Here is an 18,438-nt window from a genome sequence, read left to right on the forward strand (position 1 = left end):
CTCAGAAAGCTTTCCTTCTGAGCAGACACATGACTGTCCCTGCGGTTCAATCTGAGGCCGCATCAGGGGTGAGGATGCTGACAGGGGAAGTCGTGGTGAGACCATTTGACCCAACAGCTCCGGGAAAGACACATGACAGTCACTCCCTCCATCCAAATATGGGCGGTTGACAGTCACAGTGCCAAAGGGCTATCGATTCTCCTTCAACACGTTTCCAAATTGACTGATGACCAGGGAGAGAGTCACAGGGGCAGAGTTTGGGCTCTGAGGGGTTTTCCATCAACACCACTCTGTCCCTCACTTACACACTCAATCCTGAAGGTCCCACAAACACTGTTTTGGGGTTATTTGCACAACACGGACACCGTGAATCCTGATGATTTACGTCCAAGGGAGGCCTTGGTCCTGAAGGCCTTGTCCATTGTAGCTGCCCTGTAGGGCTGGGCCCAGCGGCAGGGGGAGGCAGGAGGGCCCATGAGCACCGTGGGCTCCCAAGTGGGTGACAGGGCCTGGGCAACAAGCTGAGGGCCCAGCCGCAATCCTCCGGCTCTCAGATCAGATCTTGTTTAGCTGAAGGCAGCTGGTTTTTCTGTCGTCTTTCCCTTTTTAACAGTTGCCCTATAAATGGAAATTGACTTAAAATACCGATCTCCACTGAGAGCTGAAAGAACATAATGCCTCACCCTGACGTGCTTTAACGGAGCCACTTTGGGTCATTGAACCATTTATTCGTGGCCTGGCCTGTCCACTTCTGTGAGGGAGGCAACCCAGAAACTTGTCCTCATACCAGCCTCGGCCCAGCCTCTTTCTGATCCCTCTCCTAGGACGTCGCAGTGCTGACTGCGGTTACAGGGACTACTTATGTTTCCTTTTAGGGTTCGTGGGGCCCCGAGGATCCAAAGGACAGATGGGCCTCCCTGGCCCAGATGGACTCCCAGGTCCCAGCGGCCTCCCTGGACCAGTCGGGCCCCCAGGAGACAAAGGCATCCCTGGCGAAGTCCTGGGAGCCCAGCCTGGGCCCAGGGGGGATGCTGGACTGCCCGGACACCCTGGACTGAAAGGCCTTCCTGGAGACATGGGTCCGCCCGGATTCAGAGGTAAGTGGCTGCGGCAGGAGGGGAGCAGGGGCCTGACCCCGCTGCCTGTGGCTCGCAGGGGCGGCTCCGAAATCCCTCCTCGGGGATTTGGTGAGAGGCGGCAGCACCACACGGCAGGAGTCTTGCTTTTTCTTTTCCCCACGGAGTTCCAGCGTTCCTCTAGAACAGCGGTCGCCAACCTTTCGGACCTCACGACCACCGGTTGGCGACCGCCGCTCCAGAATGTGTTTAGGACAAGAATCCTCATCCTGGGTTCGCCTTCTGTGGAAGGAGCCACAGGCAGGTGGCCCCACAGCTGCTGCTTGGCCGGTCCGGGCAGTTATGAAGGCGCTTGATGAACCCCACGTTTCTGAGCAGAACTTGAGAGTAACATCATCACACACATCCACGGGTCAGATCTCGTTTAGCTGAGGGCAGCTGATTGTTCTGTCATTGTTCCTTTTTTAACAGATGTTCTATAAATGGAAACTGACTTAAAATAGTCAGCTCCACAGACAACCAAAAGAACAAAGGGCCTCCCCCTGGTGTGTTCAAGGCAGCTACTTAAGTAGCAGAGGTCATTTCACCGGTTATTCGTGGCCTGGCCTGCCCACTTCTGTGGGGGAAGCACTCCAGAAATGTGCGCTCAGACCAGCCTCGACCCTGTTGGCCGCAGCTCCCATGACCTCACCTGCTCAGCGCTCTCAGTTCATGCTGCATACATAGGGCACTGGCAGGTGAAGTCCCCTGTCTGTCCCAAGTATCATGCTAGGAGCCAGGCCTCCTGGTAAAACCTCACCCCGGGCAGCACTGCCTGCCTTCTCTCCTGAGATCTGCCTCAGCCACCAGCAATCACACTTTCCCCAGAGCTGTGAACTCTAAAACTAGAACCCAAAATAAGTGTCCTCATTTCCCACCGCAAAACAAGTGCGGGAGAATGGAGGCAGCCGCTTCCTGCCCACCTTTCCCCCCCCTATATGGTTTAAGATATCAGACATATGCCGAGACCGGTTTGGCTCAATGGATAGAGCATCAGCTTGGGGACTGAAGGGTCCCGGGTTCGATTCCAGTCAGGGGCATGTGCCTTGATTGCAGGCATATCCCCAGTAGGGGGTGTGCAAGAAGCAGCTGATCGATGACTCTCTCTCATAGATGTTTCTAACTCTCTGTCTCTCTCACTTTCTCTCTGTACAAAATCAATAAAATATATTTTTTTAAAGATATCAGACATATGTGGGCTTGAGAGTCTGGGCTGGTCCATGATCCCTTTTGTTACTGATCCTCCCTCCTCTCACCTCATTCCCACTGGCACCCCACCATACACACACACACACACACACACACACACACACACACTGTCTGCCTCCTCTCCCCAGGTCAGCCCTGCGCACTTGGTAGGAAGATCAGGGGCAAATGAACACGAGACCCTGAGAGTTATTGGAGAAACTTATGCAAATGGCAGTCCTCAGTATCAATTGGATGAATGTAACAGACTTTCAGTTCCAAGAAGAAAGGACAAAATGCCCAAATATGAGGAGATCCTGGCTGTTAGTGTTTAAAAAAAAAAAAATAGAAAAAAAATATATGCTCATAGTTATCTGACTTCTGGCTAGTTAAGGATATTCTAGATAAAATCAAGAAAAAGAAAACACACCCACATTTTATTTGTGTATAAAATCTGTACACAAATCTTAACATTCTACATGTCAAAACAAAATGAACATTTGGGCAGTAGGGTAAATTTTAAAACAGATATGAAGGAAAATAAGTTAATGTACATGAGGAATACTAAAATCTATAAGAAAAATACCAAAATCCCCAAAGGAAAATATCAGCGAAGAACAAAAGTTTCACCAAATAGCTAAAACTAGGAAAAAGAACTGTAACTCATAATCAAAAACATGCAGACTCTCACACTTTTTCCTCGATGTTTTCCTCGGTTTCTGACTGTGCTTTAATGCCAGCCCTCAAGCCGGGAAAGCAGTGGGAGGAAAATGCAGCAGGCGGGCGTTCTGAGAGCTGCATGATCATGTGGAGAGAAAAGCCTCAAGTTCATGTTTACTTTGATCCACTAAGTTGATTTCTAGGACTTCCTCCTAAAGAAATGACATGGGCACAGATGTGTGTGTGTGTGTGTGTGTGTGTGTGTGTGTGTGTGTGTGTGTGTTAAAAACCTCTTTATCAAAACACTGTTCATAAAAACAAAAAAAGATGGAGGGAGCTAAATGTGTCCATGTGCTGAGATATTACTCATGTAGCCATTTAAGAGGCTTGTAAAGAGGATTTTTAAGGTGTCAAAATGCGCAAAATATGTCAAGTAAAAAAAAAGCTAAATGTTACTTGTAGTGTTAAGTCAGTTTCATAAAACATCTATTTCTGGGTATATGTATGTGAATAGAAAAAAGGCCAGAAGGAAATATACCAAGATATTAGTAAGTACCTCCGGGTGATGGCATGAGTTCCTTTGATCTTACCTTTTGTATTTCTTCATGTTTCCCAGAGTTCCTACAATCCAGAAAAAAATTAAGTCCTATTTTTCGAGAACAATTCTAAGGCTGTAGATGCGGTTTGCCATGGACCGTACATACGAGTTGGCCTCACGATTCTTGTCTCAATTGTTGCAGGAAGCCAAGGGATGCCAGGAATGCTGGGCCTGAAGGGCCAGCGAGGCTACCCAGGGGCTCTGGGAAGACCAGGCCTGCCCGGGCCACCAGGACAGCATGGCTATCCCGGGAATCCTGGCCAGGAGGGGCCCTTGGGGCTGCCGGGCTCCCTCGGCCATGAAGGTAAGAATCCCACCCTCCCATCAAGGGGTCAGAGCCTCACTTGCACTGACACCTGAATAAATGCCCACCTTCTCAAACTGCTCCCACACCTCTCCAAGAGCTGCAGGGGTCCTGAAAGCAGCTACACTGCATCGCCTAAAGGACAGAAATGGATCCTCTCACAGTTCTGGAAGCTGGAGGTCCAACATTACAGTGTCAGCAGGGCTGATTCCTCCCGCGGCCTCTGTCCTTGGCTGGTGGATGACTGCCTCCTCCCTGGGTCCCCAGGGAGGTTGGGAGGTGGCCTTGGCAGTGCCAACGGAGGTCAGGCCCATGTGTCGATCAGGCACCATCCAGAGTGACCCTAGTTCTCTCATTTGTCGTAGTCAGGTGACAGCTCTGTCCAGGACCATAACTGGTCAACACTAGGGAACCAGGTGTAAGCCAGACACTTCCCTTCACACAGGTCCATGAATCCCCGTGAGTAGCCTGGGCTGGTCCAAAACTCCCTGTGTCCCAAAACTGAGGCTCCAGTCAGGTGGGGCAGATGCTCAGGGCACCGTGCTACCCCCCGGTTTTATGGTATCAGAAACCCTGGGCAGGAGGTTTCGGGCCTTCACATTTACGGGCCTCAGCAGTTCTCAAACATGGAACGCCAGCTAAATGCAGAGCATTTTATATATATATATATATGTTGATTTTTTTACAAAGAGGAAGAGAGAGGGATAGAGAGTTAGAAACATCGATGAGAAAGAGTCATCGATTAGCTGCCTCTTGCACACCCCTTACTGGGGATGTGCCCACAACCAAGGTACATGCCCTTGACCGGAATTGAACCAAGGACCTTTCAGACCACAGGTGGACGCTCTATCCACTGAGCCAAACCGGTTTTGGCGAATTGAGTGGCTCGTAAAAGCCCTGCCCTAAAGGAGCCTACAGTTTAATGGGGAGAGAATTATACTCATAAAATGGGGTGGCCAGACCCTGAGGCAACCAGTTTCCCAGGGGCAGGGAGCTAGGCAGGCTGGACCCATCCTGGGAGGAGGAGAGGCGGAGCCTGGCATGGAAGATGGGCAGGCAGAGGAGGGGATGCCCGAGGAAAGCTTTGATGCTGTGATCCCCTAAACTTGCCTAGAGAGAGCTTAATCTGAGGACAGGACTGGTGGTCTGGGGAGGGAGGTTGGGCCCAGTGTAGAAAGAAGGCCTTGAATGCCGAGCTAAGGAGTCAGATGCCCTAGGCCAGGGGGCTGTTGGAGGGTTAACGGAGGCTGCATTCAGAAAGCGGGCAACTGTGTGCCAGGAGACAGGGAGGGGCTGAGCTGGGCAGCAGTGGGCACGCCAATGAGATAATGAAGTGGGAGTGAGGGTGGGGGGGAAGGGGATGGGAAGGTGGGAGCCAAGTGGGACGGGGCAAGTCCCCCCCTAGAACTTAATCCCCAGGCTTAAGGTCCCATCCCTCTCCACCCACATCCTGATGTAGAATTGGCAGAGCCCCCTGTCCCCGCCTGGCATTTCACCGCCCTAACTCCCCACTCCTTTGGGTTCCAAAGGCAAGAGGCTCGAGTGGTGAAAGCCAGAATCGGGGAGAGGCCACGTTCGCCTCCAGCTTTCAGAGAAAGACCTCTGTAGAAAGGCCAGCACTGCAGGTTTTCTACAGACTCTGGCCACGCCTCTAAAACTCACCTTTATAGTTACAGTGTCACATTCTCCTTCCAAAAAGTGTCTCTTGTCCAATGAGTTGTTGTAATGTAAGCGTATGGTGAAAGGCATTCTCTCGGTATGGGGTGTGTCCATCGTGTGTGCTGTTTTTCCCTCCCCTCTCTTGGACAGGTCTGCCTGGGGAAAGAGGGGAACCAGGGGATGCAGGTGTCCCCGGCCCTTTGGGCATGAAAGGTGTTCCCGGTGACAGAGGCGACCCTGGTGTCTTGGGTGAGACCGGTCCTCCAGGAAACCCTGGCTTTAAAGGAATGGACGGCATGCCTGGTACCCCTGGGCAAAAAGGTAATTGTACTCCATGACGAGGAATCACCTCACGGGGGGTTGGGCAGGTTACACATGATGTGGGACAGCTCTGCCCGGGGAAGACATCCATGTGCCTGCAGGCTGGAGCCTGGAGACTCCCGTTCCTGGAGGCCTCAGACCCCTGGAAAACCGGCTGATACTGCTTAGGTGGGCGTGGCCAGTGTACCCAAAATGCTGATTTCTTAACTTACCGGAGAGTGACTGCCTGAGGCACAGGACTTGTTATCCACAGGAATCTGTGGAGACTGGATTCAGACCCAGTCAGTACCTGGCTGGCAAACAGAACCAAAACAAAGGGCCATGCTTGGTTGCCAGCATCGGTTTATTTGCATGTAACTGAGGAGGGCTTATCTAGAAGTGGAGCCCTCTGGCCATGGATTGTTGCCAGAGACACGGTGATCTGACCTTCCCGTGGCTCTCAGCCAGACCCCTGTGCTGGGGGAGAGGGGTGACACGTGTTAATTCCGGTGCCCCTTCGCACCTCTTCTCCATGGGCCCTCAGACCTAGGACTCCGCACACTGACCCTCATGTCTTTGTGCCTGACCCCTGTCCATTTGCCTTCGCCTTCTCCCCAGTGGCCAGAGGTCAGATGGGCTGCTTCTATATCCCTCAGTCTGGAGTAGATAGGCAGGCAAGCCTCTTGGGAAATGGTATCCTGCAAATCCCTGTTTTAGGTCAAGAATCTTAGCATAGTCTCACATGAGTCACATGGGAATGCCACAGACGAGTGAGACTGAAATAGCTGTGCCTTTATCCATTCCTAACTATGCTTGTTCCCTCTGCAGGTCTCAGAGGTTCACCCGGGATGGATGGTTTCCAGGGCATGCTTGGGGTGCCAGGAAGACCCGGGAATCCGGGAATCAAAGGAGAACCTGGAAGATTCGGCGTTCCAGGGCCAAAGGGCCCGACTGGGATGCCAGGTGGCAAAGGTACGCCTACTTCTTGGAAGGTCTTTCCCACGGGGTTGACACTCACTTCGATGGAGGCATAACACTGCCCAGAACCAACCTTTTAGAAACCCCAAAAGCCAGACCCAAACTAATAAAAGCTAGGGAACAGTTGGGGTATGGCTGTCAATGGGCATGGGATTGCTTTTAGGGGTGATGATAATGGTCTAAAGTTAGATGGTGGTAATGGTTGCACAACTGTGAGTACATTAAACACCATTGAACTGTTCTCTTGAGTGAATTGCATGGTATGTAAATTATATCTCAATCAAACTGTTTTTCAGAAATTACATTTAATTCCTCCAAGAGCTAAAACGTTTACAAATTCTTAGAAACATAGAAATGACAGTCTAGGTAGGGTACTACGTTTTCCAGGCTTCCTACTCACGCTTAAATTTTCAAGTCATCTTCATGTTAACGGGGGGTTTACAGGCCACTGAGCAGAAACTGATTTTTTTAAAAATATATTTTATTGATTTTGTACAGAGAGGAAGGGAGAGAGATAGAGAGCTAGAAACATCAATGAGAGAGAGTCATCGATCAGCTGCCTCCTGCACATCCCCCACTGGGGATATGCCTGCAACCAAGGTACATGCCCTTGACCGGAATCGAACCCGGGTCCCTTTAGTCCCCAAGCCGACACTCTATCCATTGAGCCAAACCGGTTTCGGCTGAAACTGATATTTTTAAATGAAGTTACCCTTGGGTTCTGTTGCCATTTTCCTTCCGGCTCCGCTACACTGCCCCTTCCAGCCTCCTTGGAATGAAGCAGACCGTGGGGGCTCCTTCCCTCTTCTGGGCAGCAGCTCTCGGAGAACTGGAACTGTTCATAGCATCTTTGTTCCCCTCCACGCCTCGCCCTGTGCCACAGACGCAGTAAATGTTCAGCGAGTACAACTGCGCTCTTTTTGCTCAGCTGCATCTCCCTGACCTGCTGCCCTCCACTCAGTGAACTCAGATTCTGGGACATTCTCAGCCTGAACCTTGTGGCGCCATCCTCTGATGTGTCCACAGCCTTCCAGACCCCCTGGCCAGTGTAGGAAGCCCGCCCAAGTTCCCTTGCAAACACCCTACCTGCATCATCCTGAGACCTCCCAGCTCCGGCTGGCCCGCCGTGGGTTCTGAGGACCAGCCGGTGCCCACAAGAAAGGATTGAGCTGGTGTCCTTCCCCGTGTGGTGCTTCTCCTCGTGATCATGTTTGATCGCTGTCTCACCAGAGTGTGAATACATAACCTTCCCTCGTGTTCTGTGTGACTGTCACACTCCTCCCTGCATTGCCTGGCAGCGGGTCCCTCCGTCCCGATGTGCTCTGTGCCCACACCTGCACTATGGAGAGGCGTGAGGGCAGGGAGAAGACAGGGGTGTGTCTGTCCGAGCCCCTCACCCCCGTGCACAGGCTCCACACCAGGGACGCACACCACCCCTCCGCGCAGAGCCTCTCGGGGCTCAGGTTCTGAAGGACAGCTCCACCTGTGTGTGTACGCCTGGTCCAGAGGTCAGGTGTAATGACTGCATTCTCTTTCCTTCCAGGAAGCCGGGGGGAACAGGGTCCCCCAGGACCGCCTCCCACCATCGATAAAGAAATGAAAGACTTTAAAGGAGACAAAGGGGATATAGGACCTATGGGATTGAAGGGCTACCTGGGATTAAAAGGTAAGATGGCATCGAAAGATCCAGTCTGAACCTCTGAGCTGTCAGGCCTGGGGTCCCATCCCTCTCCACCCAGGCCTCCCTCTCTCTCCCCTCCCCCGTCCCAACCACACCCCTCTACTTCCACCCCCACCCCCGCTGCTCCCCTGTGCCTGCCCCTGCCTCTCCCAGACTGAAAGGGCAGCAGTTCTGCACACCAACACCCTTGGGCCCACACCAGCCTTTGCTGTGTTCCGGCCTTTCTCACACCCTGACATCTCCCCGCCTGGGCTCTCGGGTGGTCCTAGGAGGCCTGATCTGCTTTGCCTCCAATTGTAAGACTTGCAGCACTTGGAATGGCAAAGTTTAAAGGCTGGGGAGCAGCAGAGCCTCACACTCGGGGGTCTCCCTGCAGGTGTTCCGGGAATGCCGGGGGTCCCCGGCCTGTCAGGCATCCCAGGGTTGCCTGGGAAGCCCGGCTACATCAAAGGAGTCAAAGGAGACATCGGCGTTCCCGGCCTGCCCGGTATGCCGGGATTCCCCGGCGTGCCAGGCTCCCCTGGAATTACTGGGTTTCCCGGCTTCGTGGGAAGCAGGGTGAGTGCCTTTTCCTCCACATCTTCTTGTCAACGTCCCTCCCCTTGCTTGTTGGCCAGAGTGCCCTGGGCCAGCGTTTCGGAGTGGCCAAGGCCCAGGTCCAGGCTGTTTGAGTCAGTGTAAGGAGATGCCGTGCTCATCTGACTCCGTGGGTTCCTATTGGATGAAGCACGGTGTCTGCGTTTCTTCATGGGAACCTAGAGAACAAAACTTGAATTTCTAGAAATTTGAGCTCTAAACTCGAGCATCCGTGTGGCATCAGGACCAAAATCCCATTGCTGACGCATGGCCTGGAGGGCACTGTCCCACCGTTGACTCCTCTCCCCACCTGTGTGCCAGGCACCTGGCTTTCATGGCAGCAGTGGTGAACCCTGACCTGGGAAGGGCTCCCACCTCTCCCCACCTGTGTCCTCATTTATAAAATGCAGGGAGTAGCTCCCTTGCAGTTTTACTGAGTACATGTTCTATCGGTGGTACATGTCACAGGGCACAGAGAGGCTCTCCATAGGCTGTATGTCATGGAATTCTCTTTTTATCTTCTTTCACTTAAAAAGAATCGTGCACTCACAACCCTCAGCACACGCTGATTCATTTCTGGTATCCACAGTGAGACCGGCACACTTGGGGTCGATCAGAAGGTCGAGCCACCCTGTCGTGAACCTTTAGCAGCAGGCCCTAGCATGGCCTTCTGTCCAGCCCACCCTGGTGTACACGGAGTCCTCAGACTACTTCAAGTGTCTTCCTCCCAAAATCTGTGCCTGAGAGGATCTTAGTCCAGTCTGTGTGCAGCTAGTCGAGTCAGTGTAACAAGGAAAGAGACCATGTTCCCAGCAGCTTAATCTATGGTGGTCAAGAACTAGGAAACAGAATAAATAATCATGGTACCTTCAGACAGTGGGCTAGTGCATAGGAGTGTAATGAGAATGATTGATAAATGCAAAAGCACAAATCTCAGATTTTATGTTGACCGAAATAAACCAGAAACAGGAAATACATCCGATACAATTCCATTTTTATGACAAGACTATCTGATAGAGGCAAATCAGAAGAGAGGCAGGATGGTGGAGTAGGAAAGGGCACCAGGCAACTTTCTAGAGTGCTGAATGTTCTCTGTGTTTATCTGGGTATCACATAAGTAAGAATTCATTGAGCATCTAAGATGAGTGCATGGCGCTATATGTAAGTCATGCTTTAAAAAGCAAGCTGTAAGAAAGGAAACTAAAGCGTTGTCTCAGCAAGCGTATAGCCTCTGGCACATCCTCCCTCTCCTCCCACTGAATGGGGCTTTGTTAATAATTTAAAGATGCTGCCAAAACCGGTTTGGCTCAGTGGATAGAGCTTCGACCTGCGCACTGAAAGGTTCCAGGTTTGATTCCAGTCAAGGGCATGTACATCAGTTGCAGGCACATCCCCGGTAGGGGGTGTGCAGGAGGCAGCTAGTTGATGTTTCTAGCTCTCTATCCCTCTCCCTTCCTCTCTATAAAAAATCAATAAATAAATAAATAAATAAATAAAAATATATATATATATATTTTTTTTTCTTTATTTTTTTTTTAATAATAATAAGTTAGAGGTGCAAGTTAAGCCTTGCTAGGAAAGGGCAGTTCTGAAGTCTCAGGTTGATGCTAAAATAGAAACCAGAGGGAGCAAGGTAGACCAGAACACCCACCCTCCCTGTGAGGTGGAGGCACTTCAGGGAAGAAAATCATATTTTCTTTGGAGTCACAGAGTAATTCAGACATCATCCCAATCTCAGTAGCAACAACAAACATTGCTTAGAAGAAATCTCACTCTCTCCACAGATGGATATGCACAGCCATGTAATAGAGAGCAGGTTGGAGAATCAGGCAGCCCAAATCAGTATCCCAATTCTGCCCCTTAGTAGCTGAGTGACCTTGAGCATAATATTAACCTATCTGTGCCTCAATTTCCTCATCTGTCAATAGCACCTGCTTCATAGGGTTGTTGTGAGGCATAAAAAGCTCTTGGTGCCCTCACCAGGTGGCTTCGCTGGTTGGAGCATCATCCTGTGAACCAAAGTTTGTGGGTTCGATTGATTCCCATTGAGGGTATATACCAAGGTATCAGGCCAGCGATCCCCTGTTGGCTGTGTTCAGGAGGCAGGCAACAGATGGATGTTTCTCTCTCCCATCGATGTCTGTCTCTCCCTTTCTCTCTCTTAAAAAAAAATAAAATAAATAAAATAAATAAAATTTTAAAAAATCAATAAAAGCACATTCTCCAGTGAGGATTTAAAAAAAAAAAAATCGGGCTCACAGGATGAGGTTGCAATCAGCATGGTTATTCTCGCCGCCGTCATGACTATGATGTGCACCAGTGATGTTACTAATTTCAATAAAGCTGTCAATCCTGTTTCAATTTACTATATTTAATAAGAAGGGGTAAGCAAACCACCTTCTTTAAAAACTTTAGGAGTTTTCTGCAAAATGATGGTATCCCCAAACTTTGAGTGTTGTTTTTGACATACCAAAGCGTTGGGTGCGCTAACCTTCAAAATTACAAACTTATTTCATAAACAGCCTTTTAAGATGATTTTATGTTTGATTCTAGGGTGACAAGGGTGCTCCAGGGACAGCAGGTCTTTATGGCGAGAGCGGCCGCACGGGTGATTTTGGTGAGTGTCACCTGGGTGGGAAAAGGAGACATCCACACCCAGAGCTCAGTGATGTCAGATCTGCAGATGCCGTTAGTTATTGTAAAGCACATTATTCTTATTAAGGATGTAGCACGACAGAAGTCACCAAACTAACTATCTGTTCCCATCCATCTTTTTTGCACCTAACAGGTGATGTTGGAGACACTATAAATTTACCAGGAAGCCCAGGCCTGAAGGGGGAACAGGGTGCCATTGGAACACCAGGTATCTAAGTCATTCTCCATCTCTTCCTCTCACCAGCAGCCCTGACCCCTTGTCTGTGCTGTCACGTATGAGCTGGCTTGCCAAATCCATCACTATTTGGTAAGCACTATAGATCATGCTGGAGGGAATGGTTTGAGGTCTTCCATCCCAGTGTGCAAGGGAGACTCTGAATTCTTCATTAAACTAAAGCTGAAGACAAAGTCAAGGAACCTCTCTCTGGCTCTTCCTGAAAGGGAAAGTAGCCAGAATCAACACTCATAAATCAACATTTTATGTGGCTCGTAAAATGAGACTCATGAAGAAGCAGAGCCTGGCTCCCAGGACACATTATAGGGCGTGAGCAGATGGTAGGGTGACTGGAGCTTCTTGTAAACAGTGAAAGGTCTAGAAGAAGGGTCAATGGGAGTCGTGTCCATCTCTTGAGTAAGACAAGAAGGGGTTGCCTCTGGTCCTGTGTGTACGGGGGTGGGGTGGGGGGCTCTTGTGAGGTTACGCCTCTCTGAGCATTCCTGAAGTTAAAGGTCAAAATTCTTGCATATAATCAGATCCCAAGGGACTTTTGATAATGATGTCTTCTTCTGGAAATTTTATCTTGGGGGACCTCACACTGCTTAAGCTGCCAGGAGCCCCAAATCTTTCTAGAGATAATCCTGGTTGAGGGAACATCTGTCTATGTGATTGGCCAATGGGAGGATGCTGAGCTGGTTCTTTATCTAGAAAGAACTGCAGATTGGAAAGAAGTATTCAGCCCAGCATGGGATCAGAGGACCACCACTCGGGAATAGGCAGCCTCATCGATGAGCCTCTCTGGACTCATATGGATCTGTAATTTGGTCTCCCGATGGCTTTCTTTTCAGGCACAGGGTACCCCGGGCTGCTGAGCCTTCTGGCTCTTGCTTGGCTAAATCTCCTGTCCTAAATAAGTATACTTTGGCAGTATAACAGCAGAAATGTGAGACCACCTTTGCCACATGTCACTAGTGATCTCATGGGTGCAACTGAAAATGTGTCAGGGAAGAGAAGTTGCTTTCCTCTAAGAATAATGGTTGTTACCCTTAAGTGTTTAGGTTTTAGTTAAACTGTAGGTCCAGGAAATAGGACCTCACACCCTGTCCATCACCAGGGACAGGGGGCAGTGACCGTTGTATCAGCCATCCTTGGGGGTGTTCCATTCACCCTAAGACAAGTGAGGTATATGCCTAAGTGGGGTCAGCTACAGAGCCTGCCCTATGTGACAGAGGGAGTGGGTGTGGAGTTCTGGGTCACATCAGCTTCCATACGTGACAGGCACTGGAAAGCCTGGGACCAGACCTGGTCTCTCAGAGGATGAAACAGCAAGCTACATTGGGGCCCTCAGTTTGGGTGGAGATGATGGCCAAGGTGAATGAAAGAAGATGAACAGGGTATATAGCGGTTTGAGCAGATTTTCAAAATAGTAAAAGAATTAATAGAAAATAAGCAGAACATCTTAGGTGGATTTTCTTTAAGACTACAAAAAACAACAGTATTTTGTCTAAGCAATAGCCTTATAGATTTAAGAAGACACTGGACAAAAGTGATTGTATGGAATTCAGGTTGGTCTGAAATTTTCAAAATCCCAGCATACCAGAAATCACCACAGCATTTGACAGAACATTGTCACTAGCATGAAGGTCACACTTCTTTATGTCTGTCCAAGACTACCTCCAAATTACTGAGGTGCTTGTTAAAAGGCAGATTCTAGCCCTTCCCCCAGACCTGCCAAGCCACGTTTGGGAGAAACTCAAACATCTGCATGTTTAACAAATCCCCCAGGTTTCTATTGCACATCACGCATTATAAGCCACTCTGATAAGGGCTCTGCTTAGTTGTCTATTGATGCTTAACAAGGTATTCAAAATGCAGTGGTTTAGAACATCAACAGCAAGTATTATCTCATATATTTTCTGAGAGTCAGGAATTGGGGAACAAGGTGATTCTGATCCACAGTCTCCCATGAGATTCAAGTCTGACATCAGCAGGGCTACATCATCCGAAGGCTGGATTGGGGCTGGAGAATCTTCCTCCAAGATGGTGCTCTCACACGGCTCTTGGTGGGAAGCCTCCGTTCCCCATCATGAGGGCCTCTCTCAGAGCTGCTTGAGTCTCCTCACAACATGGCAGCTGGATTCCTCCCCAGCAAGCAAAGTGACAAAGTGAAAGCAAGGAAGAATTTTATGTCCTAAACTTGAAGTGGCACACTGTGATATCCACAGTATTCTGGTGGTGACACAATTCAGCCCATTTAGTATGGGAGGGAACTACATGAGGGTGTGAACACCAGAGCATGAGGACCCCTGGGTGCCAACTTGGAGGCTGCTAATCACAGGCTCAGAGGGAAGAATTAGGTAAAAAGTGCATTGATGAAGGAACATGTAAGATACCCCCGTTCACAACAGAAGTACAAAGTGTGGGATGGCAGCATCCTTTAACTTGCATATCCTTGAACCCTACAAGCATGAAGTCCCAGTTTGATGCAATGTCGATGGTTTGTCCCAACCAGCAAATCTGTGGTTACAGGTCCAAAGGGATACTTTGGAGAGAAAGGAACAGCAGGTGACATTGGCTTCCCTGGGATAACAGGCATAGCAGGAGCCCATGGCACTCCCGGACTTACTGGGCAAACAGGTAAAGTCTCTTGCAGTCACACCGTCTTCCTCCAGCACACGCACTTCCCTGGGCATGGCTTGACGATTCAGCAGCCGGTGGGGCAGAGTGCAGCTAAGCCCCCCAATCTCCAAAACCCCAGAGCAAAGGCAGCCTTCCTCACCAAGGAAGGAGTTGTCTGATAGGATCGCACTTCACCCTAGAAAGCTTGCTCTTACATGTTGCCCATTCACCTCGCTCTGCCTGAGGATCAAACACGCAGAAACAACCAACCTGGCTGTGGGAGACGCACAGGGGAGCAGTGGAGGGGGTGGTGTGGCCCAGTGTCTGTCTCTCCGTAAACACAGCCTAAGTTCTTGTTCCAGGGAACTCGTCCATTAATTTGAATATGCAGAAATTCCTTTGGGGATCCCAAGTTAACAACCGAAAGCAAACAGTGAACTAGTTTCATGCTTTTTGGCCTTAGTACTGCTTTTGCGTTGTTTGCTTTTGCCCAGGCCCCGGGATTCTAACAGGCTAATCCTCCAGGGTTTGGTTTCGTGGGTTGTCTCCAAACTTCTGTTTGGAAGATAGGATGAGAATAAAAAAACACAAGCTGTTCTTGCTTTGGCAAGGCTGAGCTAACCCCCCTGAACCTCAGTGTAGGGTCTAAGCCACATCCGCTTTCTGCTTGAAAGGAAGTCGGTCCTTTCCCAAGCACCTCCTGGTATCCCCTGCAGGCAGGACCTGAGGCTGGGCAGGTAGGCCTCTCCCAGGGTCCTCAGGGTTCATGTGTCTGACTTATGGGTGTGTCCCCCTCCCCCAGGCTTCCCAGGACTGACAGGCCAGCAGGGACCGCAAGGAGACCCTGGCCGGGCCGGAGTACCCGGCGCCAAAGGAGATTTCGGCTGGCCAGGTGTTCAGGGCTTACCAGGTAAGACAGTCCCTCCCTTCACAGACACAAGCACACGACGGTTCAAGAACAGATGCACCAGCGGAGGAGAGGCACCGTTAGCCAGGCTACCCTCCCTCCTGCTGTTTTCTCCAAGACCATGTGAGATAAAAGCCAGGCGTGTGTGGTTTACTGCCCACACAAAACATATCGGGGACAGGACTTGCAGTTGTCCAAGCCCATTGGTAAAAAAGACTGATATGCCAGTGTGTGGAGAAGTGCTTTGTTCCCCAGAATGATGAATGAAAACTGCCCAGAAGCCTCAAGGCCCACTCCCCAGTCAGCTCACGGGTATTGCAGAAGGAACAGGGTGGGGACAGACACCATGATGTTCCTCCACAGGCTTCCCAACTTCCCACTAATCGAGGACTGGTAGAACCTGTGGCGGTTTTTATTTTATTTTTTTTTAAATACCTTTTATTGGTTTTTTACAGAGAGGAAAGGAGAGGAATAGAAAGCTAGAAACATTGATGAGAGAGAAACATCTACCAGCTGCCTCCTGCACACCCCTTACCAGGGATGTGCCCACAACCAATGTACATGCCCTTGACCGGAATTGAACCTGGGACCCTTCAGTCCGCAAGCCAATGCTCTATCCACTGAGCCAAACTGGTTTCGGCCTGTGGCGGTTTTTTAAAGTTATGCAGCCTGACCTGGACAGGCTACTGTTCCAAGGACAAGCCCTCCATGGTCAGGGACAAGCCCCCAGCTGCTTTTTTGCTCAAAATTTAAGGTGACCCACCCACCTTCACATTCACTGTCCACACCACAGGAAGAATTGCTACCTGTGTCCTGTGTCCTACTTTAAATATGTTTTTATTGATCTCAGAGAGGAAGGGAGAGGGAGAGAAAGATGGAAACATCAATGATGAGAGAGAATCATTGCTTGGCTGCCTCCTGCACGCCCCCTACTGGGGACCGAGCCTGCAATCCAGGCCTATGCCCTGACCAGGAATTGAACCCTGACCTCCTGGTTCACAAGTTGATGATCAACCACTGAGCCACGCTGGCCGGGATCCTGCATCCTACTTCAGAAATGTTTGTCCTCGAGAATCCAGAGGGATTGGAACTAATGCCAGGCTACTGGTTCCAAGCAATTTTCACAAAGCAAATATGTCTAATGACTCAGGCTCTAAGGAGAGGAACAGAATGCACCACTTCCCGGTTCCCTCCCGGCTCTAACAAGTCTGTAAGGATTTTAGGAAATCCATCTTTACGTTAGATGGTTCTCTCAGGTGACATAAAAGTACATGTCAGATGGTACGCTGAACTGCTTCCTGTTTGTGGGGCTTTTGAATAAATTGGATGGTTGACCGTATGATAGCAAATGAACACATGTTGAGTCATTTTAAGGGTTTCTTTCTTTGCTTTCCCATGCATGAAATAACCATGAGTGAAATCCACACAGGTTCAGCGGGCAGCCGAGGCATCGGGGGATTAGACGGCTTGCCAGGCACCAAAGGCTTTCCCGGATCTCCAGGTACCCATGGCCCTTGCAGCCACTCGGTGACAAGGCCAGGCCCAGCAGGGTGGGGAGGGGACAGGGGCAGGGAGAGGGCTGGGAAGGCCATCTAGGATTCCAGGTTGAGGGGGGAGGGTTCAGAGAGTAAGACTCCTCTGTGAGGACTGTTTGATCATCCCTTAGGCCCTGTGGACTCAGGGTCCCTTTGGTTTTAAAGACACAGAGATGTGACCCCTAAGAATCCATCCCCTTAAGTCAGACATGTTGAACAAGACCATCAGGCTTTTAGACGGAAAGAGAAACAAATGGTATGCTTTTCCAGGAGCAGCTGTAATCTTTCCTTTCATTGGCTCAGGGAAGACAGCTGGGGCCCAGTCTGTGGTGGTGCTCTCCTTGTGCTTTGAAAGGGATCCTGCTGTCTTAGCTAGAGCTGCTATAACAAAACACCACAGACTGGGGGGCTTGAGTGACAGACAGTTATTCCTCACAGTTCTGGGGGCTGGAGGTCTGAGATCCGGGCATTGGTACAGTCGGGTCCTGGTGAGGGTCCTCTTCCTGGCTTGTACATGGCCACCTTCTCCCTACCTGGTGGGGAGAGGGAACACACTCTCGGGAATCTCTAATAAGAACACATCCCATCCTGGGACCCATTCTCTTGACCTCATCTACATTAAGTCATCTCATGTAGTCATGAGTCAACAACCATCACATTGGAAATGAGGCCTCCAATATATGTTCAGTTCAGAGCAATGATTTGCCAGCCTCAGATTTGAGACACTGAGGCCACATGACAAATTGATGCCGCTGACTTCCGGTTTTCCACTTTTGAGTCTCACAGAAGGGCATTACTGTTCCTTTACTTGTGGAAGTTCACTGGGCGTGGCTGAAGAGACTGACGTCCCACTGTTTACCCTCTACAGGAGCAGACATCCACGGAGAACCAGGTTTCCCAGGTCCTGCTGGGGAGAGGGGTGAGCCGGGAGAGGCCAACACCCTGCCAGGTCCTAGTGGAGCCCCAGGACAAAAAGGGGAGCGAGGAATTCCAGGTGAGGCCAGACACTTCCAACATCATCATCTGCATAACCAGAACCTGAAATGCTGTTGGGTGGCCAGAGTGGGAGAGATACGAAGTGATGCTTGTCAGGTCGCCCATCTGCCCTCTGAATGGGGTTAGAAAAAAGTCCCTTTAAGGATGGAGATGAGACCCAGCCTGGGAGGACATGAGAGACCTCAGCTCCACATGGTATACACATTCCTGGCTATAGCCAGCGCTCACACAACATCACAGTATCACAAAGTATGTATTAACATCCGATTCACACCACATGCTGTTCAGACTCTGCAGCTGACCAGAGAGAGAGGACACAAGAGCAGGAACTAGCTTGCTTTCATTCCTGTGTGCATGTGTGGGCTAAATGCCTGGCTCAAAATTGGCTCACGGTTAATAGTGTGAAACTGTAGGGAAATTCACTTTGATCTCTGTTGAACAAGTTATTGATAT

At 50.0% G+C, this 18,438-nt stretch overlaps 1 protein-coding gene across 3 annotated transcripts in view; it reads left to right on the forward strand.

Annotated features, from left to right (window-relative positions):
• Window positions 1–18,438, forward strand: part of COL4A2 (collagen type IV alpha 2 chain) — a 181,689-nt gene that overhangs the window by 152,859 nt on the left and 10,392 nt on the right. For all 3 annotated transcript variants that reach the window (XM_045588783.1, XM_045588782.1, XM_036459285.2), the window contains exons 29-40: window positions 876–1,097; window positions 3,701–3,862; window positions 5,672–5,842; window positions 6,650–6,793; window positions 8,343–8,465; window positions 8,857–9,038; window positions 11,610–11,673; window positions 11,845–11,919; window positions 14,458–14,565; window positions 15,350–15,457; window positions 16,884–16,955; window positions 17,858–17,983. In XM_045588783.1, coding sequence (XP_045444739.1) covers window positions 876–1,097; window positions 3,701–3,862; window positions 5,672–5,842; window positions 6,650–6,793; window positions 8,343–8,465; window positions 8,857–9,038; window positions 11,610–11,673; window positions 11,845–11,919; window positions 14,458–14,565; window positions 15,350–15,457; window positions 16,884–16,955; window positions 17,858–17,983 — 1,557 coding nt within the window. The remainder of the gene's footprint in view (window positions 1–875; window positions 1,098–3,700; window positions 3,863–5,671; window positions 5,843–6,649; window positions 6,794–8,342; window positions 8,466–8,856; window positions 9,039–11,609; window positions 11,674–11,844; window positions 11,920–14,457; window positions 14,566–15,349; window positions 15,458–16,883; window positions 16,956–17,857; window positions 17,984–18,438) is intronic.

This window comes from Pipistrellus kuhlii, unplaced genomic scaffold, assembly GCF_014108245.1.
Source record: "Pipistrellus kuhlii isolate mPipKuh1 unplaced genomic scaffold, mPipKuh1.p scaffold_m20_p_3, whole genome shotgun sequence".
In the NCBI taxonomy this organism is placed as follows: domain Eukaryota; kingdom Metazoa; phylum Chordata; class Mammalia; order Chiroptera; family Vespertilionidae; genus Pipistrellus; species Pipistrellus kuhlii.